This window comes from Impatiens glandulifera, chromosome 3 (assembly GCF_907164915.1).
Source record: "Impatiens glandulifera chromosome 3, dImpGla2.1, whole genome shotgun sequence".
Taxonomy (NCBI): Eukaryota; Viridiplantae; Streptophyta; class Magnoliopsida; order Ericales; family Balsaminaceae; genus Impatiens; species Impatiens glandulifera.
Genome location: NC_061864.1, coordinates 6824767 through 6850445, shown reverse-complemented (window position 1 = coordinate 6850445; position 25679 = coordinate 6824767). Strand labels below are relative to the sequence as shown.

The 25679-nt window shown below is 25.6% G+C and overlaps 2 protein-coding genes across 2 annotated transcripts; one reads left to right on the top strand and one right to left on the bottom strand.

Annotated features, from left to right (window-relative positions):
* The first annotated feature begins 13051 nt into the window (after nt 1-13051).
* On the top strand, nt 13052-13964 carry LOC124932727 (ethylene-responsive transcription factor ERF106-like). Its single transcript, XM_047473397.1, has one exon. The coding sequence runs from the start codon at nt 13162-13164 to the stop codon at nt 13795-13797; it is 636 nt and encodes a 211-aa protein (XP_047329353.1). The 5' UTR covers nt 13052-13161; the 3' UTR covers nt 13798-13964.
* A 7589-nt stretch (nt 13965-21553) lies between these two features.
* On the bottom strand, nt 21554-25049 carry LOC124931098 (lipid droplet phospholipase 1-like). Its single transcript, XM_047471488.1, has 10 exons — nt 24721-25049; nt 24193-24260; nt 23951-24021; nt 23614-23859; nt 23362-23525; nt 23217-23272; nt 22826-22878; nt 22622-22733; nt 21981-22078; nt 21554-21818 (listed from the first exon to the last, which is right to left on the bottom strand). Exons 1-10 carry the CDS (start codon nt 24858-24860, stop codon nt 21747-21749), a joined length of 1080 nt encoding a protein of 359 aa, XP_047327444.1. The 5' UTR covers nt 24861-25049; the 3' UTR covers nt 21554-21746.
* Between the last annotated feature and the right edge of the window lie 630 nt (nt 25050-25679).

Below are 25679 nucleotides of genomic sequence, written 5' to 3'. Positions count from 1 at the left end.
AAAATAGTTGATGAGATGCGATCACAGATTATTTTGGGCTCAGTCACGCAATAATGAAATTTTTCTAAATGAAAAAAATAATTAAGCCCAAAACAACTTGATATGAGATCAGGTGGATTAGCCCATTAAACATCTAATTGGGCTTAAAAATATAACATCCTTATTCTGAATTAGTTTTGTAAATATAAAAAAAAAAAGTTACCTAAAAAAGTTAAAATATCTCAAGTTTAGTTATTACTAAATAATTGAAGTTGGAAAATCATAATTGTGACTATATGTGAAAGAGTTGTAAACCATAATTTATAGAAAAAACATGAGAACTGGCCATCAAAATATTTATTAAAAATTCCATCCATAGGAAAAAAAAATATCATCAAAACCCTCTTATCCATCATCAAGAGTTTGTAAAAAAATATATATTATTTGATAAAAAAAAAATAGTCTAGTTGAGTTATTAATTTTTTTTATTACTAATTTTTTTATATTTAAAATTTAAATTAAATAAAAATAAAATATTTTAATATTTAATTAATAATATAAATAATTTAATAATTATAACGATGGTAAGAATTTATAAAAATAAATTACAGTTTTCCAATCTTATTATAATTAACGATTATGAACAAAGATATATAATATATAATATATAGATTAATGATAAAGAGCGAGAATTTAGTATTATAAATAGTATCGAAATGATGTGACAACACGTAATTGAACTTAAGAAATTAATTTTCTTTTTTTTTATTAGATTTAAATTTAATTACGTGACATTTACACCAAAACGTCAACGTACATGCAAAATAACACTTATAATTTATTAGGTCACGTTTGATTCAGTATTTAATTTTGAGCGATCATATAATTATCTGTTATAATAATTTTGTGTAATAAGATAACGCAACAAATTATAATCAAACTCATTTTGTGTTTAAACACTGCTCTCTACTTTTTTTTCTTTAACTGAATAAACTGAAAATAAACATAATAATATTAAATATATTTGAGAATAATCTGAATAATGTAAAACTCTAATTCATCACGTCTACCCACACCTCTTTTGGGTAATGATTTCGGATTTTTCAAATTAACCGTTTCATTCTTTTTTACTGTACCGTTGTAATGTGCATGTAAGGGTGAGAATTTTATCCATATTTTAAGAATTTTTAAAATTAGTACAGTGAAATTCTAAAAATAATCATTTCTTTTATGTAGAAAAAATGGTAAATATGTTACCCGAACCGTTTGGTAAAAGTATATGATTTTCGGTATATACCATAATAAAAACTTACTATAAATTATATATAATTAAAATTTAATTTATATTTCATAAATTAAATTCATGTAATTATTATAAATTTTTCCCAATAATTAAAAGATTATTAACGAATAAATCAATTTTAGTAAAAAAAGAATTAAACAGATTTGTGGCTCAACTCACAGGTCATTATGTTTTTTTAACCTTAACAAATTTATTTTTTCTCTAAATAAATTGAAAGTTAATCAACCAATTTTAATAAATTTGTTTATTTTTTCAAGCATATTTAATACTCAATTCTCAATTTATTTATTTTGTCTATCTAACTTTAACAAATTTATTTTTCTCAAAATAAATTTAATATTAATTTATTTATAAAACTAAATTCAAATATAATTAAACTGTAATATTAATCAATATATTAGGCATTTATTTTACGAGATATGAAGTTAATTTGATTTAACTGAGTAGTGTTTGGTTTTTGATTTAACGGTATGTTACTTGATACCGTAAATAATCGGTATAAACAGTATTATATTGAGATTTTGGTATACCAAAATTTCGGTGAATCGGTACGATATTATATAACTTTTCTATATTAAAATTTTTGATATGATATATAATCTAAAAAAAAATGAAAGATATACCTATTAACAACTATAAACGGAAAAATGTACTAATCTGATCCAAATCGGTGTATATTAACAGATTATTTTATACATATTAATTATAAACTAAATTTATAAAGTTTATGTTGATATATTTTTTTTTATTGTTTCTTGTAAATGAATTAATATTTTTAAGGGTGTAGAGGATGATTTGAACACAATTTGATATATATATAATAATGTTTAATTTTAATTTGTTCTGATTTTCGGGTCTAGAGTTGTCGTTAATTTGAATATATATGTGAGAGTCAGATTGTGGATTGACCCGTCCATAAACTTTAAACGGTTAAAAATAAAATAAAAAATGTTATAAATATGTTTTGAAATTATAACCTAACAAAAACAAGTGCAATATTTAACTAAGTGTGATTGAAATGTGATTTTTTAAGGGATAATATGCCGGTAACAATTGAAAGTAATTAAAAAAATATGAATAAAATATTTGATGGTTAAAAGTGTGAGGTCATATTGCTAAATGTTAAAAGATATGAATCAAATATTTGATTAACCAAAATAAAAAAAAAATGTAATGAGATATGTGAGAAGATATATTATTTTACCGAATTAAATAAAATGTGGAAGGAGAGTATTCAATTTTTTAGTTTAATATATTATTCGTGATTTATTAAGAATTTTAAATATTGAATAAATATTATTATAATTTTTTTTTATTAATATTTTTTTTATATATTTTGATATACACACAAAAATCTTCCTTCTTATAATAATTTATTTACATTATAAATATTTTAATTTTTTTCCTTAATTTGTTTTCTCTTTTACTAATAAATAAGTCTTAAATATAATACTCTCACTAATTTAAATATATATTTTATGTTTAGTTTAAATATATATGTTTTTAAACTTCTTAATTCTATTTAATTTATTATTATTATATTTTAATACACATTTTCATTAAATTTAATTATATAATATATATAAATTTATATAATGATTTTAAATTTAAAATATTTTTTCATACATTTTTTTTTGTTTTTTTTATTATTATTTAATAATTATGATTATATATATTATAATTAATTATTAATAAATATATTGATATATCAAAATAAATATTAATATAATTTAATAATTTTTTAAAAATATAAAATTTATAAATTATTAACTAAATTTGTAAGTTAAAAAAATAAATATAAAATCAATATCAACGTTTTTAAATATGGTTGATATTAACTCTCTCTATTAACATTATGAAAACAAATAATATTGATCCTTAAATATCAACGATTTTTAAAATGGTGTATATCAACTACTTTAAAATCGTTAGATATTAATTCAATGTATATTTTTAAAAATAGTTGATATTGATTCTTTTATAACAATCATTTTTAAAATGATTGATATTGCCTCTATATAATGATTTTATAACGATTAAATGTTGACTTTTTACTTCTGATATTACTCTTACGATTATTATTTTTTTTACTATTAAAGGTTTATATAAGGTATATTTTTTGTAGAATTTTATACAATTTTTTATAAATTTTATTTTTATTACATCACTATTATTTTAATAATTAAATCATTTATTAGTTAAAATATTAATATTTTTATTTTATTTCTATAAAATTTAAATAAAAAATATTATAATAATTCAATTAATTAAAATTTTAAATAAATTGTTTTTTTATTCAACCATATTTTAAAAAAAAATTAAGAAAAACATCAAATAACCATATCAAATGCTCTATGAATAACATTTAATAGTCAATTATTATAGGAATAAAAAATAGAAGCTTTCCTTATAATAGAAGAGAAATGATAAGGAAATGGCTTGACCTATTTTATAATGATTAACTTATTATAGAAAATAATTTGACACATATTCAAATTTCAAACATAACATAAAAAAATTTAGAACACAAAAGCATGTCTTAGAAAAAGAGATGACCTATTGTCCCAAGTGAAACTGTTCATTGCTGTCTATTTATTATATATGACATTTTATTTTAATATTTAATTTTCTTTTTCTTCTCTCCACTCTCTTCACTCCTATGAGACACAAGTGGGACATTATCTTTGGGACAGCATATCCGAATTTCTTAAAAAAGAAAATACAAGGTCTAGTATGAATTTGAATTATTTTAAAATTTTAAGAAAAATAAATAAATAATGATGGATAATAATTTTAAGAATATTTTTTTATATAAAACGACTTAAAAAGTATTTATATACAATAAAAAAAATAAAAATTTAAAATAAATGATGTTTTTGTATGTGTTGGTATATAATATTAAAATAAAAAATAATAATTTAAAATAAAGAATATTTTGGTATTTTGATAATGAATTAAGTGATGTGATGTATGAGAATGAGAGTTAAATAATGTTTTAAGTAGTTTGAATATTTAAATAACCTAAACCGAACAAGACCATAATTTTATTTTATTTTTCAAGTAAGCAACCAATTATAATAAAATGTACAAACTTATCATTACTAAAAGTTAGAAGTTAGAAGTTAGAACCATATATATAATGATTCTGAATTTTAAAAGTGTCTGAATTGTCGGGTCGAGAGCTGTGATTAATTTGGATATATATGTGAGAGTAAATGGATACTTGGGTCGAATTCTGAGTTGACCCGCTCATAAACTTAAAACGTTTAAAAATAAAATTAAAAATGTTATAAGTATGTTTTGAACTCGTAACCTAACAAAACAAATACAACTCTTTAACCAACTAGGCTAATAACACTTTTTATTTTTAATTCAACACCAAATTTTTATTTTTAACAATATAAGTTCAAATTTTTAACTAACTAATATATATATATATATATATATATATATATATATATATATATATATATATATAAAATGATGCTTAATTTTGAAAGTATCATGATTGTCGGGTCGAGAGTTGTGGTTAATTTGAATAGAGTAATGATAGGGGAAGCGAAAGTTTTGCAGCGAATGTGTAGCGAACTTAAGTGGAAAGGTGACTAAGCCGATGACTAAGCATAATTTTAAATGTTTATTTCTCTCTCTTATTTATTAATAACTTCTCTCTCTTCCTTTTATTAATAATTTATTTTTTATCTCTTCAATCTTATATGTTTTTATATTTTATTATTTACCTTTTTTATTTATAAAAAATTAGAATAAAAATAGGAACATTAATAAATCAATCAAATAAATAAATAACAAAAAAAAATATTTATTCAAATATATATTATATTTGATAAATATATGTTTAAGAGAATAATAAAATAAATATAAAAATTCTTAATTTTTTTTAATTAATTATTTCTCTTCTCTGTTAATATATATATATATATATATATACGCGTTAATAATTCATTTATTTATTTGTTTTTAAAATAAATTATAATAAAAATAAGAATTTGTTGTTTTTAAAATAAGTTATAATAAAAAAATAAAAATTTATTATTTTTAAAATAAATTATAATAAAATAAATAAGAATTTGTTACATCTAATTAAAATCTTACCCATTAATATTTAAAATAAATATAACTCAAATTATAAAAAATAAAAAAATGAAGAGAGTGTGAAAAATAATTAATTGAAAAAATAAAAAATTTATATTTAATTTTTTCTTCTCTTAAATATATATTTATTAAATATAATATATATTTGAAAATATATATTTTTGTTATTTTTTTATTTGATTTATTATTATATATTTAAAATAAATTATTATTAAAGATTAAAGATATAGAATATAAATTATTAAGTAAGAGAGAGAAAAATTATTAATAAACATGAGAGAGATAAATAAACATTTAAAGTTATAATTAGTCATCCGCCTAGTCACCATTCCACATCAGTTCGCTACACATTCGCTGCAAAACTTTCGCTCCCCCTATCATCACTCATTTGAATATATATGTGAGAGTAAATGGATACTTTGGTTGGATTTTGGGTTGACCCGCCCATAAACTTAAAATGTTTAAAAATAAAATTGAAAATGTTATAGTAATGTTTCGAACTCGCAACCTAACCAAATAAATACAACTCTTTAACCAACTAGGCTAGTAGTTTTTTTTTTTAATTTAACACCAAATTTGGTAAACGCGAGACGTTGTAACAATATATTTTTATTCATCTACATCGCACGAGAATCTTTCTAGTTACTTCAATAATGGAAGAATAACCAAACAAGAAAGGCCACCTAAAACCAAATATATGTTTATGTCAATATTTGAACTCATTTAACTAGATCACAAATCATATAAATAATTAAGTAAAATTATTGTTATTAAATTAAACATTAACATATTATGTATTTATAATAATTTCTTAAAAAAATGCTAAAACATCTTTTAAAAAAAGAAAAAGTTGTAACCTTCCGGACCTCAAAATTGAGGAGAAGAACATAATGATTAAAGACCTATGCTTTAATTTGTCATTAATTTACATCGATCGGACATCCAATGATCCAACCTCCAAATAATAGAAATGCAACTTGCTTTGTCCTTATTTAATCAATAACTAATTATATTTAATTATTAATTAATTAAAACATTAAAATATCTTATTTTATTTATAATCTTTCAAAATATTAAATAAAAATATTTTAATTTGTCCATTAATTTACATCAATCGGACATCCAACCTCCAAACAATAGAAATATTGCAACTTGCTTAGTCCTTAATCAAATAACTAATTATATATATTCAATTATTAATTAATTAAAACATTTTATTTTATTTATAATTTTTTAAATATTAAATAAAATATTTTAATTATTTAACCAACTAACTTAGTTCTTAAGATGGGAGAGAATCTTCCACTAGCGTAATTTTCTAATGAGTTTCCTTCATAGTAATATTATTACAGCGATTTAAAAAAAAACAAAATCGGAAAAATGATCAAAGGAGTTGATTGTTTTCGATTTATTGAAACATGTTTATAAACCATTTATATATTTATAGTTATAATACAAGTTGACCATTTTTTAAATAAAAATTAAGATATTTTGACATATATTTAAAAAAACAATTAATGAACTTATCCGGATAACAACTAATGGCACATTGAATCAACTAATGATGATATCATTATTACAATGTAATTAATTATTCATGAGTCGATCATTAATTTCCCAAGCCTACCCATTCCCCTAATTAGTGGTTTAGCCTCCTCCACACATCATGATCGTCCTTGATCACTGGATTTCATTACATTACCAACAATCCCACGTTTAAACATTTAATAACAACATTTAATTAATTTTTCTTTATATATTTATTAATTAAATTAAATAAGTTCAAACAAACATTACACATACATATTAACGAATAAACGAATCAAACTAGTAACAATAAAATTTAATTGAAGTGACATAAAAATTAAAACAAAATTATTTTAAATCATTTTACTCAATAAAAACGTGAGAAATTGAGAAGTGATATAATAATAATAATTACATTAGCATTAACTATGATTAGAAAATGTGAAAGCGACGAGTTCTGAAATCAATATTCATTGAACAAAAGTTTCAATCTAATCGCAATTTTGTTTTATTTGTGAAGGTGATGCTTGCGGATAATTTAGTCTGATCCCTCGTTTTATCATTTTTTTTAATGTTTAATTTATAATTAAAGATCTTAAATTGAAATAAAATGATGAATATAGATCCTATTATAAGTTTTCTACATAAAATAAACAAATTTAATAATAAATAATCATTAAAAAATACTTTACTTTGGTTTTTTAATATAAAAATATATCTTATTTATATACACATTTTTTTTTCTCTTTTACATTAATTAGATCATATAAATTATAACTTCAATTATATAGAATACAAATTTTTATATCTTCGAATTAGAGCTTGTTATGTATAAGGTTTTTAAAATAAATTTATTATTTAAAAAATTGATTAATATTTATTTTAATTAATAAATTAAGTAATTTATAAAATAATTTTTATTATTGTTAAATTTAAAAACCGTGCATAGTACATTTCTGTTTTGCTCATTACTCACCATTAATTAATTAGAGATGTAGTACGTAAATTTGTACAAAGGACGTTAACAGAAGAAAAGATCGAACAAGACAAGTCATGATTAATCAATTTCTTCTAGGGCCCCTGATTGATAAGAATTAACATATATACATATACGAGAGTTTAGGCTGAATTAATCAAACTAACCTTTATTATAAGAAATTGTAAAACTTGTAAATTGCATGTTATTTATTGTGATTTGAAATAAGTTACATATCACATCAAAAGTGAATATAAGAATCTCTAATAAAACTAATTTAGATTGTTAAATCCACTTTAATTTAAAATTTTAATTGTGAATCTAATCATGATCTTAGTTTTTTAAAAATTTATTGTTGTCACTTAGGCCTCGATTAATCTTTGGGTTATTGTTGTCACTCAAAACTCAACTTTCACATCCTAAATCAAATCAATCATTTTATAAATTAAAATATCAAAATTATCCTTTAATTAAATATTTTATTTTATATTATTAAAAAATAATATTAATATATATTTTATTACATTATAAAATTATTTTTCATATAATTTAAATTAATAAATTATTTCATTTTAAAAAATTATATTAATTATATTAAATAAAAATAAATTCAAAATATAAATAAAATTCTAACCAACTATATTATCTAATATACCATTTAAAATTTAAATTTATTTTAATAAATAATTATACTAGAAAATAAAGTTAAATATCTTTAAATAAAAAATATTAATTAATTTATAAATATATCTCATTTAAATTAAATATTTATAAAAAAATTTATTATTATTATTTTTTTTAGAAATTAACTTTAAATTATTCTTCTAAATAAATACTATAATAGATTTGTTTGATTTTTGGTTATTATATTATAAAATTTATTTCATTTAAAATTTTATATTATTATATTAAATAAAAATAAATACATAATATAAATAAAATTATAATATACTATATTATCTTATATAATATTTAAATTATAATTATAAAATTAGTATTCATTTAAATTTTAATTGATGTATTAATAAAAGTTAATATTATATATCTATAATATTTAATATTTATTTTATTATATTACATTTTAAATTTTATTTGAATATAAATTAAATTAATATATTTTTAAAATGTATTGAGAGAGAGAGGAGAAGAGAGGTACGAGCATGGACGAATTTATGTAGGGGCTCGAGTGGGCTGAAGCCCACCCCGAAATATATATATTTTTTTTTACGGTAGAAATATGACATTACCCTTAATTTCTTACAAAAAAATTAATACAATTCATTGTTTTTTTTTTATCTAATTATTAAAAAATTGTAAAATTTTACTTTTATATATACTTGGTTTTTTTCAAAATTTTCTCGTTATTATTTTAATTCCATCATAATTTTTTTTCAAGCCCAACCTAGTTCGAAATTCTGGGTCCGTCCCTGGGTATGTGTATTATTGGTAATAAAAACTAAAAAATTAGTTATTTCCTAATTTCATAGAACAAGGTTATTTGAGATAAAACCATGATAAAACTCCAATAACCCAAAAATCAAACAAGACCTTAAATTATTATTATTATTATTATTATAATAATTATTATTATTATTATTATAATTATTATTATAATTATTATTATTATAATAATAATTATTATTATTATAATAATTATTATTATTATTAATATTATTATTATTATTATGAAATATTGACATTTTAAAAATACAAGTATAATTTATTATAGTATTTTATATACCCCTCTTTAAACTAGCGCAGCATATATTCATAACATTTCATTCATGCATCTTTCTCTCTAGATGCTACAAAAACTAATCGTAAACACTTTATAATGTAGAAATGATTCATCCTGCAATTATGGCAACTGTGGCAGTAAATGAATGAATTAAAGTTAAGGTGAACTTGAAAATAATATAATCATTTATATATATCAAAATAAAGTGATATATTATAAGGTTCAAATAGTTTGAGTTTTACTAGATTTTAAAACATTAAAATAATATATTATAGAATTTATGTCTATTTTCTTAATTAAATCTCGTTTAATAAAAGTGCCAAGTAAATAACAATAAATAATTTTTTGTTTTATTTTGAAGTTATTTATTCACATTCTTTATTGCGGAAAATGTACGCGCTCAATAGTAGATGTGGAAACACGTTCAAAACAAAATGAATCAATTTAATATAATCTAAGTAACATAAATTGATTAAATCATTATTTATTAAACAGACTATATGACTTACAAATTTTGTTTCCAGAGATACTCCAAGTTTCTAATATATCTTGTTGATAAACTTCGTTTTTATATATGAACATCTCATCTTATATATTAATATCTAGTTGATAAATTTTGGTTTTCACATATAAGGTTTTTTCAGATCTCGTTCTATAGAAGTAACGAATGATATTCATTGTTAGGAGAAAAATTTAAAGATTTTGCTACATTAGTTTTGGATTGTAGAGACCATATTGTGTAAATCTTTCACTAGATCGATAATTTCATTTTCTAAAAAATGTAGATATCGATGTTTTTATATTTATTTGTACAGTTTGATGTTCCATTTTTTAGATATTTATGCACTATTTATGATAGAAAGTTATTTAGTAAATAATTGAATGTTCAATTCTAAAAAAATATGTTTATATTTGATTTTAAGATAAATTAAACTATTCAAGTGAGTATTTTATAGTGCAATGATGAAAAACTGAAGAAAAAAAATCATTTCATTGAACAACGAGAAAAAAAAATTAAGTGAAACTAATTATCGAGAGTTATTGTTGGATATGAAATTTATGAGCTATATTAACGAAGAATATGAAAATTATGGATAAAACGGGTGAATCAATATAGATCTCTACCTCCTTTTTAGAATTAAATAAATAATCGGTGAATTAAACTAAAAGAAATTACACCAAACAAAATAAATTAAGTGGACTTGAGCTAATCTTTACCCTAAAATTCTTAAATGTCAACTACTTCCTTCTCCCCATTCCAAAGCAATTAATAAGCTGTCCAAAATTTGGCAATCCCAATCTTTAGCAACTCCTTTGTGAAAAATAATATAAGCAATGCGAAAAACTAATATCGGATCTGAATCTTTCTTCATCGAAGTCCTCACGAACACCGTACTTACAAAGTCACGATAAATACTATTATAAAGTTATAAAAAATAATTATTTTATTTATATGTTTGCAACTAAATGTCAAAGATTTTATTATTTAAAACGGAATTGTTCGTTTAAGTTACTTAAATAACTCAAACTAATCAAAAAAAATCATTTCATTTTATCTCTTATACATTGTATTACTTAATTTATTAACCAAATTATTAAAATAATTTTTATTTAAATTATTAATTTTTATTTTATTATTATATTATTAAAAAAAAATTCTAAACCTCCTCAAAATTGTTATCCATCCTTATTTATTATTATTTTTTTTTTAGCAAACTTGGTTATTTAAAAAAAACTCTAATATGGTGTAAATTAATTATTATATTTGTATTTTATATAGTCAATGACGAAGACACAACATTGAAGACCTAACTACTAGTGGGCTTTGGAGTGGGTCCTAAAGAAGTTTGGCCCACTATCATTATTGTCATTTTTCTAAATACAGTAACTTTGTGCAAAAATATTTTTTATTTATTTAACCAGTTGAGTCTGTTTTTTTGCTGTATAACCAGACAGTTTGTTGTTAAAGTTGGGAGTAATCTTATAATATGGATAATTTGTGGGTTATTAAATCCAGTATTTGAATCGTGTAATGTGAAAATTTGGAAAAAAAATATAAAAAATTATATACATAATTAATTGTTATATATATATATCATATATGAAAAGTTAAGGACTAATATTCAAAATGTCAAGTGATTATAGAAAGTCAACGTAACTATAAATCTTAGGTTTTGTTCATTAGTGGTCTATTTAAAACAGTTATGAATTTTGAAAAAAATTAAAACGTGTTAATATATAATGATAATTTTAAAAAATAATTAAAATTTATTTTAATATTTTAATTAATAAATTTAGTAATATAATTAATAAGATAGTGAAATAATATTTTGTAATGTTAAAGTTATTTTAAAAAATTCAACCAAATAATAAGATTCCTTCCAAAGTAATAATAATAATTGGATAATAACTGACAAATTATTATTATCTAAATATTTTATTTTTTTAATATTAAAAACTAACATAATCTTATAGAGAATCTTACTGTAAAAAATGATATTATCTCTTAATTTTTTTATATATTTTTTAATTTAATTCACTATTAATTTATTTAATCCAATTATTTTATCTAAAATATTTTCGTTATGTTTTTTAAGCTCACCCTAACTCAGATTTCTAGATCTTGTGTTTAAAATATTAACTTTAACTTAAAATATTTTAAAAAGAATTTGAGATAATTAAATTAAATACTTAAATAGTTTATATTACTATTGCATTGGATTGAAAATATTATTTATTTTATTATTATTATATTCTTAATTAACTTAATCAGTATACTTTTGAATTAATTTAAATAGTTTGATATAATTTTAGTTGAATAATATATTATGAATATTTTATTATTAATATAAGAGAAATGATTAGGTAAGAGAATTTAGTGAGCGAATGACTTGGCATAATCTGAAAAAATCAAATAATTTCTCTCTTTTCCCTCTTTCCTTTCACTTTTACAATGACAAATCATTCCCTCACCAAATTTCCTCTCTCTGTCACTCCTCTTAATATAATCTCTATTACATTAACTAATTATAATAATTTACAAATTAATTATATATTATTAAAATAAAATACATAACATAAATTTGGAAAACTAAATAATTAATTTAATTTAATATTAAAAATAAGTATATAATTATTTAAATAATCTCTATATAAAAATGGATTGTTGAATTCGTAGGGACAAGAAATGTACTTTCCCCAACTATTGAGGGAGACGAGAGACTATAATTGCACACGTAATTATAGCTTAATTCGTATAGCTGTATATAATAATAAAAAAAATAATAAAAAAATAATATAATTTAATTGAAAGATACAATGAATGAATCTACGCGTACAAAATACTGAATATACAAACTCTATATAAACCCCTACTATACATATATCTCTATTCTTATACAAACAAAATCGCAATTGTGTCTCATTTCAATCATTTTGTTTGCTAGCCAGCAGCCTCTTTTCAACATTTATATATACAAACAAACATTTTAATTATATATACATAATATATTATATATAAATCAAATGGCAGCAACGTCGACAAAAGACGAGTTTACTACTCTAGAGCTGATACGCGAACATCTCCTCGGAGACTTCTCCGGCCACACCGATTCCTTCATCTCCGCCCTGGTCTACGCCGCCTTCCCCGACGAAGAAGTCGGGTCACCCATTTCTAAACCGGCTACAATTAACCGTTTTCCCATTGCAGAAATAAAACCCGAATTCCTTAACCTCAAGTACTCCCCCGTTGGCGTTGCCGTTGCCGGCGTTGGTACGGGAGTGGTCTCCTCTGCTGCTGCTGCTGCTGCTGCTGCTACTACTAAGAGGCGATACAGAGGAGTGAGGCGGCGGCCGTGGGGGACTTTTGCAGCCGAGATTAGGGATCCGACCCGGAAAGGGTGTCGGGTTTGGTTAGGAACTTATGATACTGACGTGGAGGCAGCTAGGGCTTATGATTTTGCGGCGTTTAAGATGAGGGGAAGAAAGGCCATACTTAACTTTCCGTTAGATGCCGGAATTTCACAGCCGCCGTCGCAGTCCGGACGGAAGAGGCGAAGGATTATGGCAGATGACATTACTGCCAAATTCTTTAGAACCAAGATGATGGAATCAGTTAACGCCGCTCCATCCACGCCGTCAATGGCAATGTGTCGCCGTTAAGTTAGTAATTAATATTTGTATGTTTCAGTTTATCGCTGTTGAGAAAATCCATAACTCAACATGTGTGAACTAGGTAGTACGTAGTTAATGCTAAGTTAGGTTAATCATTATAAGATGTTCCTATAGTTATTAATGTATCAATTATACAAATAATTATATGAAATTTTAATAAATAATGCTCTACTTCAGCATTCTAAAAAATAATACAATAACAAAATTTAAAATATTAATTCCTCTTGTTTTTTAGATAAAAATTTAGTCATTCATACATAGAAAATAAGTTTATTTATAAATATTTGTTTAACTCAGCAATAAAGCATAAGGTTCATGAACATACATGTCATCATGAATTCAAACTTGATGATGTTTTTCAAAAGAAAAAGAAAACAAACAAAAAATAAATAAAAGTTCATTAATTTGAGACTCTCATTGTCAATGTGTCTTGTCACACAACAAATTAGTTCATAAATATCTAATTAGATAACTTTTCCCTTTTTTTTTTTCTTTCTAAATTCTTATTTTGTTATTATTATTTTAAAATGATACTGGATTATTTGAAAATTGAAACTCATAACATTAAGATATTAATTATTGTAATCTACCAAGTTATGAATTTACTCGCTTGATTCTACATTCATAAAAAAAAAATAAAAAAATCTTAAATCCATTACCAACAATTTGAACTGCAGACAAATTAAAGAGAAAACATGAATTAATCATCTTCATGTTATATATACATGCACATAATCACCCAGAGGTTGAACAAATTTATTTTTATATGTTCTAGACAGTTATTTTTGGCATAATTAGAATTCCACATCGAGAGAGGAAGGTAGTGAGAAGATTCTTAGTATATAAAAAAAACTTCCTCAAAAGTCATAATTAGAACTAGCATGTATTATGTGTATTTGCACAGTAATAATATAAAAATCGTGAAAAAAATGTGATACCATTTTTAATTTTATTTTTAACCGTTTTAAGTTTATGGGCGGGTCAACCCACAATCTGACTCAAATATTCATTTACTCTCACATATATATTCAAATTAAGCACAACTCTCGACCCGACAATCTGGACATTTTAAAAATTAAGCATCATTATATATATATAGATCCCATTATAACATTAAGGGAGTAAGAGAAGTTTCTTAGTCTATAAAAGAAACTCTTCACCCATTTATTTATTGCACTAAATATTTGTATTTTTTATTTCTTATTAATTGATAGTCTTAGTGTTCGGAGGCGTAGATAATTTTTTGCCGAACTAATCATATATTAGTATTACACTTAATTTTTAAGTTTCTTCTTTTATTCAGTCCTTTTTCCAACACTAATCATATATTAGTATATGTTTATGCATACAAGATTGCATTTAATTCAAAAGCCCCTAGATTAGTCTAGAAATAATCGCAAAAGTGTAACTATATATAAAAAATGACTTTACATATTTCCAATTTCTTAAGATTTCATATCATAAATCAACTTTACATATTTCCAATTTCTTCTTTTCCTTATTTATGTGTTTCTTCAAATGCTTGTTTTTTAACCTCATCAATGATCCCATTAATTAATTTAGTTAGCTCAATGGGCGGGGAAATTAAGTCAATTCATCATTAATTTCTATAAGATGATGATCCAAAAACCCAAAATAAAAAAATAATGTTTTAGGATAAGGACAAGAGAATAGATGCATCCTTTAGTATGAATCCTAGTGGGAGATGAGGCCCACAAAAGAGCGTAGACTAATTGGTAAGCCGACATATTGTGATCGGAATTAGTCAACTGGACGGTGGGTTATGTATTAGGTCCATGTCTATGACCATGATCATGATTATGGATGGGTTCATGGTCATGCAAATTGACACGACCTATAATAATATAAGATAAAGAGATCAATGCTCTTAGACTTGGTGGGACACTGCACCATAAGATTAAGGTATGGAAACCTTCGGGTACCATAATATTATGCTCAGTATACCATGTTGCTTTAATTTCTTTTAATATGTATTAATTAAGCAGGGCCAGGGACTATGCATGCACACTTTTACCGACATTTTTTTTTACTATATGTCCTACAAAATAATAATAATAATTTATATCATGTAATTAATTAAAATGTTTGGGCAGCAAAAATCTACTGTCAAAATAAAGTCCGATATTCAAGAGTCTTAAATTTTACATACATTTAATACCATGCATGTGATCGTGACAACACTTATTATTATTTTTTATTTTTTTAAAAAAAATCATTTTTCATGGCTAGTTTGTACATATGTGCTTATGTGCTGCCTTCGAGGAAGGGGCGGCTTAATATATGGTCAGGATACATCGCACATGAGGAAGAAGAGGTTTCGACATATGATTTTGATGTTAACCGTAATTGGGAAAGAAAGAGGGACTCCGTCAACTAAACACGAGCCAAAAACTGGATCAATTGTATGTGCGCTAAAGAGAAACTTCTAACAAAGAGAATTAATTATGATATTTACCTTTGTTTAAAATACATATGATAAATTCATTGGCTTATAAGTGAAAATTCGTGAAAAAAAATAAGAAGGATGTGAATTTTTTAGTTTTTAATGTACGTATATTATGACCGAAATAAGTGAGCCATGACCGCGAATGATGTTATGTTTCAGGTCGACAAAGGTCTAAAAGAAGATCAAGCATATTTCTATAGTAGGAATATTATGGAGCCAGATCGGTTGTCTGAGGTGCTCCGGTCTCACTTAATCTCTACATGTAATCATAAAAAACTTGTGATGATACTTTTTTTTTTTCTTCTTGTTAATGTGTTGTTTTTATTACATTTTGGTGGCTCTTACAAAACTCCTCAAACAAATCCTACACAACAAAGTCACACTGAAGCGCTTATTATCTACATGAAAACCAACCCAAGATGTTTCCACTTTGATCGGTACCATGGATGGAGTTGCCCTAAAAATGGTAATGTTAAAATTAATTTCAAAATTAGATAACTATTATTTATAAATTGTATATTAATTGTTATCTTAATAAAAACAAAAATTGAGCTCAATTAAAATGATTTATCAAAGCACAAATATTATAGTTTATTTAGGCACAAATATTATAGTTTATTTAGACATAAATATAATAATATATTTGTGTAAAGGTAAAAATATAATTTAATATTTTTATGTTAAGTCAAACAATAAATGTGCATGATTATGTCACACATCTAAGTAAATAACCTATTTGATATGATAATTTAATCAGACAAAAGTTAGAGACTTATATACTCTTAAAAAAAATTAAGAGTTGATCAATAGAGTGTTAAATGATTTAAATTTCAGTTCAGAAATTTTAGCACGATCTTTTTATAAAAATCCAGATTTAGAACTGCGACATCCAAGTTCAAGCGAAGATTCTCGAAAGATGTCATTAATTATGAACCGTTCTACATTAAAGATTTGTGTACGTTTCTGAACTGTTAGGATGAGAAGAAACGGTACAGAGAATCCAGTCTAGTTTTTGAGAGTGCAACTGCAATTTCTCTCTATTTATTTATTAACATATATTATTAATTAAGGTTATAAACTTTCATAGTTGATAGCATACACTTTGGCTACCAATTCTAGCCTGCATCGACTACTCGGTCTTCTTCGTTGAGGGCGGCCACAAATACATGAGAGTTGGTTCCCTCGGTGTGACAAAGGTCCCGCACCCATGACCCACCAAGATTAAAATAATAATAATAATAGTACAAGAACTTGAAACATCTTAATGATGACCATATTGTGCAAGTTGAACAGTAAGTACATAGTTGTAATAGAATCGATCCCCCAATCGAAATTGACACATAATTAATGGTGGAGGGGTTTACTGTATTGATTAAATCCTCCGATCCCGATCTATCTAGCTAGGCTCATTTGGGCAATTATTATTTGGACCACCCCCTCCCATATAAAGAAGAAATGAAATTACCAGTGGGCATGCATGAGAAGAAGCATCTGCATGCTGATCAATCTGATCAGGTTTAATTCAAAACCGAACATGCATGGTCCTCCAGTCATTATTGATCACTTAATTATTGTTAAAGAAGAAAATGAGACATTAAAGCTAGCCCTAGCTAGTTGAAGAAGCTGGCCCTTGATCGATCCAAACCAAATGGGTCCCTTTAATTATTGTCCTCTTTACATCAAAGGGCGGGCAGGCCCGCATCCTATGCACATGTGGGGGCAATGAGTGGGGCAAATTGATGAAACTGATGGGAAAATTGGGCAACTGTTCAGACGGGAATTGCTAGCTCTAATAGATAATACCGGCCAGCCACTTAGCTGGATAAGAACAATAGATAGATGGGATTTATGTATTATAAAACCATTGTCATTTCCCGTACATGTAGTTTTCAAGTTAATTAGGACCAGATGGTTCAATGCATGAACCAATTTTTAGTACTTCTCTTGCTGCTTTCATTTAATTTTATTGTTCTATTGGATGTGGAACTTATTATTATTATTATTATGACTTACGTGTATTCATGTTGCTGCTTCAATTTTAAGGGCTTGGAAGAGGCTAAATAATTAAATTAAATCATTTGATTCTGGTGGTGAAAACATTTAAAACCAATCAAGAAAGTTTGGGTACCGGTCTGGACAGTATCAACTTTTCATTAAAAAAAAAAAAAAACAGGATTGTTCAAAGTTTTACAAAAAGAAGGAAAAAGTCAATCATAAATAACAGATATTAGATGATATATGTTAAAAACAAAATTATCATCATTTGCAATCCCCTTTGATAAATAACTTTTTATTAGGTGAATTTGAAAGAAATGACCATTTTTTTATTATGGACTTAAGAAAATGAAGAAAGTATGATTTAAGAAAGATGTCACACTAAATAGTAGGCAAATAATATTGTATTATTCTCATAAAGTTGAGAAATATTCTTGTGTCAAATTTGAGGTTAATTATTCGAAAATAATTAGTTATTTACTATAAAATATTATTTTAACATAAAAATAAATAAATAACTTGATAAATACATAAATTATAAAAAAAATATAATAATTATGTGAAGAAAAAAACTACCCAAAAAAATAATTAAAAATAATCACGAATTACTCATTATGATCTTCAAATGATCACATCCTCCCATCTCAAATCAAGTCACATGTACAGTATAAAAAAATAGGCCCAATTACTGAGAGATCGTACTTGATGTGAGATCGCACCAAAATTGTTTTATTTCTTTCAATATTTTAATATATTTTTACTCGATAAATTTAAATGTGTATATTTAAAAAAATACTTAATTTAAAATATAAATAATATTACCGTTACTACAATGAAATTATTTAGAAAATAAATATAAAATATATCTCTATTTAAAAATTTTTAATATTTTCTTAAATTACATAGTCACCAAAACTATCTTTAAATTATAATACGAAAATCTCAAAAATAATAGTCAATTGAAAAAAATATCTCCAAAACGTGTTTAAATATAATTTTATTTAAAAACGTGACAAATTAATTAAAAAAACAAATATGTTACGTTAAAATAAGATAACACACGTTTTATTCATTCGAAAAAAAACTCAAATGACTAAAATTTTGATAGTTCGAGTCTATATGTCACAATTCAAAGTTCGAGTCCCGTAGTTCGAGACTGAGCCATAAAAAGTTGTTGTGGGCTTATATTCTTAACAGCCCATATGTCACTCAGTTGTCAAAATCGAGAGTTTACGTAAAATTGATGACCAGTCGTAAACTTGTAAAATTTAGAGTTTATTTAAAATCGTAAGAGTTTAATTTAAAAAATATTAGTTATATATTATTATTATTATTTATATATATAAATATTTATTTTATACCTAGCTAATTTTAAAATTTTATATATTTAAATATAAAATAATAATGAGTAAATAACAATATAAAAATAAATTATATATACAAAATAAAATAAAAAATAATAATTGAAAAAAGGAATTTGGAAGAGAAAATTTTAGAGGAAAATACGTGACATAATCTCATTCACTACAAAATAACATATATTTTTTTTTCTCTGTTTTATCTTTTTCACCGTTTATCATTTTTCCAGTGAAGTAGTACGACATCATTTCCTCCAATTCTCTCCCTTACTACTAAAAAATTAATTATATTAATGTATAAATAATCTTTTTTTAATATATAAATATAAAATTATTTTTTTAACATAAAATCGTACAAAATCGTAAAATCAAAATTATTTATAAACTCGTAAAATCGTAAAATCGTAAACTCTCATTATCGTAACTTTAAAATTGTAAGAGTTTACATAAAATCAAACTCGTTAACCTTCTTTAAAATCGTAAAATTTTAAAAGTTAACTCGAGATTTAACCGTCTTATTTTGAATCTTCCAATATCATAACATTTCCATTGAAATGTTTATATATTCATTTATTTCGAAATCATCCAATATTATGAAAATGGTGAATTTTTGCTTTGAACGGCATGACCCATTGAATATTGAGAATATTCTGTAAGAATATATCCTTAAGAAGATTACAATGGAGGAGGATATGGTTAATGGTCTTTTTGCCTTTGATGCAAAAGGAACACTTACTAGCCAAGTTAAAAACCCTTCCTTCTAAGCTTCATAGTTGTTATAACTCTTTTGTGAATTGCTTGTTTCTCGACAGAAAACGAGATCATAGAGGGACTTTTAGTTTCCACACATACTTCCAAGGGAATAGAGCCGTAATGGCACACCTTGCAAGGTTGCATGGTAAATAAGGAGTAATGACAAAAGGCGTGTCATGAGTTATTGAACAAAAATGAAAACAAAAGAATCATTGAGAAAAAAAAGCAAAACGAATCACAAAAGAGTTTAAGTCAAGTTTATCTTCACGTTCTTTCTGGGTGCGCCATGCCCACTATGAATTCCTTATTACACTCTTTATTGCCTTTGATTAGGCAGCTTCAATTTCTTCATTCCTAATCATTCCATGGATGCTTTTTTTCAAGCATACTATCAAGATATGGGAAAAATCTTTGCCACAAGCCTCCCATTATCCAGATTTCTTGTATAGCGGTCTCCTGCCGCGAGTTAAGTCCAAAAGACTCTTCTGTATATTACACAGGAGAGTGGGCCTCAGCCCATTCCTAGTCAAGCCTAAGACAGCAACTACATCAACTTAATCAGAGACTCTTATGTAATATCTTTAATAATCTTGATCACCCTCTTACAAATGATTCGAGTCAGAGTGTAAAAGGTGTAAAAGGTTTTAGATTCCTCAAATGATTCGAGTTAGAGTTTGAAGGTTTTATATTCCTCAAGATGAGTTGTTTTCCTTCTGAACGGGAAGCAACAGAGAAAAAAAAATTCCGGAAATTGTGAAGAGGGTTGACAGCACCATGAAGAAGTATCGGATCTCATCGAGCAAATTAAAATAACAAACACAAACGTGATTGAGGCTATAATGAAAGATGATAATCTATTTATTCTGATGATCTATGATTTATTATGCAGGTTTTTTTTCCAGATGTCACATGTATTGAGTTTGTCTCTGTTAGGGCTAAGTGGCTAACTTGATTTTGGTGTCTTGAAACCAATAATTGGTTTGGAAACAGAAGTTGGCAATTTGAACTGGGCTCATTTGTTATGGATAATGATGTTTTATTTCTCAAATAATTAACTTAAGATTTACCTAATAAATTGAGAGACAAATACAAAGAATAATTCAAATCAATGAAGTTATCTGTTCCTCTCAACACAACTGGAATAAGAACTGTTTAAGTAGAAGAAGCAAACTTTCAGAACAAAATGATTAACTTGATCAAATAGTGTTACAGTACAGTTCCTCAATTTCATAACTATATTCATATTTTCACTAATGATTGATTTGCAAGTTACAATGAATGAAATAAATATGTTTCACTAGCCTAATAGTTTGCTTGCGGGAACTTTTAGATTCAAAACAATCAGATCTTTTGTTAGTGAACTTTTACAGATTAAAATGGTCAATAATATGTTGTATTACATCTGCTCCTTCTGAATGCATGTAAGGATCTTTCACCTGTCATGATGCATATTTTGGTAGAATGTTAAAAGGACAGAGACTAGTATCTAATATAATTTTCAAGATTCGAATGCATAACAGAAATCCGCAAACTAAGCAAATCCATACTCGAGAGAGAAAAATGTCATCTTGTAGAATAAAGTGATGAGAGAAGCACACCTGAATCAAATTATGAGCATCAAATCTCAGTCTGCTACTGTGGAAACTAACATCTATCTTTTCCCATGAAACCCTTGATAAACCAGTCATCATCTCCTCTGGACAAACAAACACCGGATAATAATCTCAATTTAAAAATAAAATTATATATATATATATATATATATATAAATTTAGGTACAAGTGTTCAAATACAAATATATACATAAAGCTCTTTAGAAAATCAGGTGAAAAGAACCAGACTGTTTTTGTATATAAACTTTCATGTTGATTATGATACGAAAAAATCTACCTTTGTTATGTTTATTATCTTCTGATCATAATTCAGAAAAAAAAAATATCGACACCATATAAAACAAAGGATTACTCTATAATTTGGATCAAGAGAAAAAGTGTCATACCAAACAAAAAAAAAATCACTTTTCATAGGATTATGATGGTGACAAATACAAGTTTCAAAATAGGATACAGTTTGTACCTATTGCAAAGACCAGAGATTAAGAAGCAACTGAAACATCACATTAATAGTTTGTACCTATTGCAAAAATATATATAAAATCCCTACTTCCCATTCCACTTGACAGGAAGAGGGAAAAGACAGCACTAAAATAACATAATTAAAACTTTCTAACGAATCTCACCTTCTAACTTATCGGAGCTGTCAGTACCAGATTTACTCTCTTTAACATCAGATGCTTTACAGAACTCTTCGTATACAACATGTGGATATTTCTCATTCAAGGAATCCCCCCACTTAAAACAATGTAAAATACTAATCAGCAAAGAAATGTAAATTGAAAATCAACAAATTAAGTAACAAGATTTGCAGGCTAAAAAAATTATACATTTGGAAGCTCACTACTGTATCTGATTGATGATGTCCTCCACCCCACAATATCTTTTGAGAACTTCATTATGGAAAACAATGACAATTAAAGGTATATATGTGGTATCCAGTTATCTGTTCTACATTATCTTTCTTTGTTTCCTATGTTCGTTGTCCAAACCATTTATCTGAAAACAAAAATATTTTGTTCCAAATGGGGCCAATACTGTTTTTAGTACAGTAAATAAATCCATTTTCTGCTTCCCTAGTTCCCGATGGAAAAATTCAAAACATTAACTCCTAATGAGACCAGAAAAATGGAAATCAAGGCTGTAAAAAAATATATTTTATTTTATTAAGAGACTCTCTCCTTAGTTTTATTCATGCTGAGAATAGGAAAACAAGGATACGGTCATAACCAACGTTTGCATATGCAACTCGACGTTTAAAGGAGTGCAAGGCAGACCTGCATAAATCAATATAAACTATGTCAGCAAGATCAGATTTTCTGAATTGGCTGCAAGGGAAATAAAACTTGTTAAAATAAAATGTTACATGAAGAAATATTCCCCATTATCTTCAACCATGCGCCTAAATAATGGAGGCTTCCCATCTTCACCATCTGTGAGGAAAAGATGTCTTCCTGATCTCCCAAATATCCAATGAACAACATGGCCAGCCACTTTCTCAATGGCAGTTAGACCAAAGAGAAAGGGTACCTGCCCAAGCAAAAGTGAATCAGATCAAAATACAAATGGAGCCGATGAATGAACAAATGAACCTTTCTAGTTCATTCAAGGATGATACCTGTTTGTTTCCTCGTGAACCAAGATGAGGTGTAGCAACAGTAATGAAATTAATAGGCTCCAGACCACCTATTGTACCCTTAAGAAATTCTTCGTCAAAATTTTGATTGGATAAATTATTTTTATTCTCCACTGAAAGAGGTCTAAAAAGTTTTCCAATTGCATATCTTGCAACCACTCCCCCAATAGAATGATTGACAAAGGAAATCTTTTGTAGGCCTGGCTTCGCTTTAATAACCTCTAGCACCTGTAGGTGTAAAATCATTAATTACATTCTAAAGAAGGGCAAAAGGAAAGAGATAAATTTGCATGACAACGATGCTAAGGGAAAATCTAACCTCCACCGCCAACCGTTCACCCATTACATCAACTCCATCCAATGTCAGCTTGGCTCCATTTCGCGCACTACCTATCATAAGCAAATTATGATCATTCAAACACATTTATTGTATTTATAGAATGAAGCAAGGATCAATTGTCTTCCATCGTCATCAGATACAATTAGACTGCAATTTGAAGATTAAGAGGCAACCGGAATTATGAAAGGAAGGCAAGACGTATAATTCGGAGGATCCCTTACAATGAACAAACACTTTATCTGGTAGTTTGAGTACAAACTGCTCAGCTCCAAACCTCCAATTATCAGAACTGCAAAAGCAATATACACCATAAACAAACAATGTGGTGCAAATTAACAGGAAAACATCAATTGAACGTTTTTCAAGTCCAACTACACAAGTCTATGGAAGGAGAACGCGTTATATTAGCAACACCATGTTCTTCCTGTGTTATTCTAATCATTCAAAGCGGTGAAAATATAAACCCTTTAGAAGAGCCCACCATTAATAAGAAAATGAAAGTAGAACCCCCTTAGACATCAAACAAAGGTGAATTGAACATGGAAGAATCACAGAAATACCTACCGGAATCTGTGAAAACTAACTAAGATTATCTCTAAACTAATAGATATAGATTTGATCGAGAAATAAACCCCAAAATTTTCTACAGATTGGATTTCGAAACGGAATTGATATACAAATAAATTAATCGATCAATACCCCAACCATTAAGCATAAAAAAGGTTCCAACATATCATATATTCATTCACCTCCCGAGAATTCCATGAACCATGACCACTAGATGATTGGCTGAAGAAACATTAGATTCTTCACAATTCCAAACATTCTGGCCTCCGTTTGCTGTCTCCGACGAGCACACGTCATTTTCCGATTTACCCTTCTCCATCATCACTTCAACCGTTTCACACTTGTAACCTTGTATAAATAGAATGATGCACTACACATAAAACGTATGAAAACGTTTGATCAATCTTTGCATTTTTTTTCCGGCAAGAAAAAAGCCGGAAAGAAGAAAACAAATGACGTCGACAGAGATTCCTGCTCAATGGATTACAAGAATTAGATATACAAAGAGAGAGAAAGAGGGTACGGATTAAGGGTTAGAATTTTCTGTAATTGAAAATTTTCTCCATAAGTTTGACTCATTTCAATATAAGTAATTTGTTCTTTCTAATATCCCTACAAAAAAAAATATATTATAAACTATTAATATTTTAAAGGCCATTTTTTTTTATAATTTTTATGGTAGCAAAGATGTGACTTTTAAGTTAAGTAAAGTCACACTTCACAATTCAAGTGATCATGATGAATTGATGATGATTCCAATAAACACCAAGAAAGCAAGAGCACAAGAAACTTCTTTACTTTTGCTTACAAGCCAAGTTATATTCTCCCTTTGCCTTATTTTAATTGAGAACAGTTGCTTTATTCACCATACTATTGATGAAATAATTGAGTAAAAAAAATATCATTCTATGAGTAATAAAGACAATAACCAGTCAACTAGGTTAAATAATTTAATAATTAAAAGATAGGATCACAAGATGAGAAGGAATAAATGATTTTGGAAATATATAAACAAATGCTAACTACCACATGGGAATGGGATTTCTCAGGGGCCCAACATGGGACAGATGACTGTTTGAAGGTGACAACGATGGCAGCACTCCTTTATTTGTTTCTCATCATTATATTATAATAGTCAGAC

Excerpts from the sequence above, each read along its gene's own strand:
- LOC124932727 (XM_047473397.1), top strand. The coding sequence starts at position 13,162 with ATGGCAGCAACGTCGACAAAAGACGAGTTTACTACTCTAGAGCTGATA.
- LOC124931098 (XM_047471488.1), bottom strand. The coding sequence starts at position 24,860 with ATGATGGAGAAGGGTAAATCGGAAAATGACGTGTGCTCGTCGGAGACA. Across the intron at positions 22,079-22,621 it reads CAGCTCCGATAAGTTAGAAG|AGGAGATGATGACTGGTTTA; the intron begins GTGAGATTCGTT and ends TTGTTTGTCCAG. Across the intron at positions 21,819-21,980 it reads ATGCTCATAATTTGATTCAG|GTGAAAGATCCTTACATGCA; the intron begins GTGTGCTTCTCT and ends GCATCATGACAG.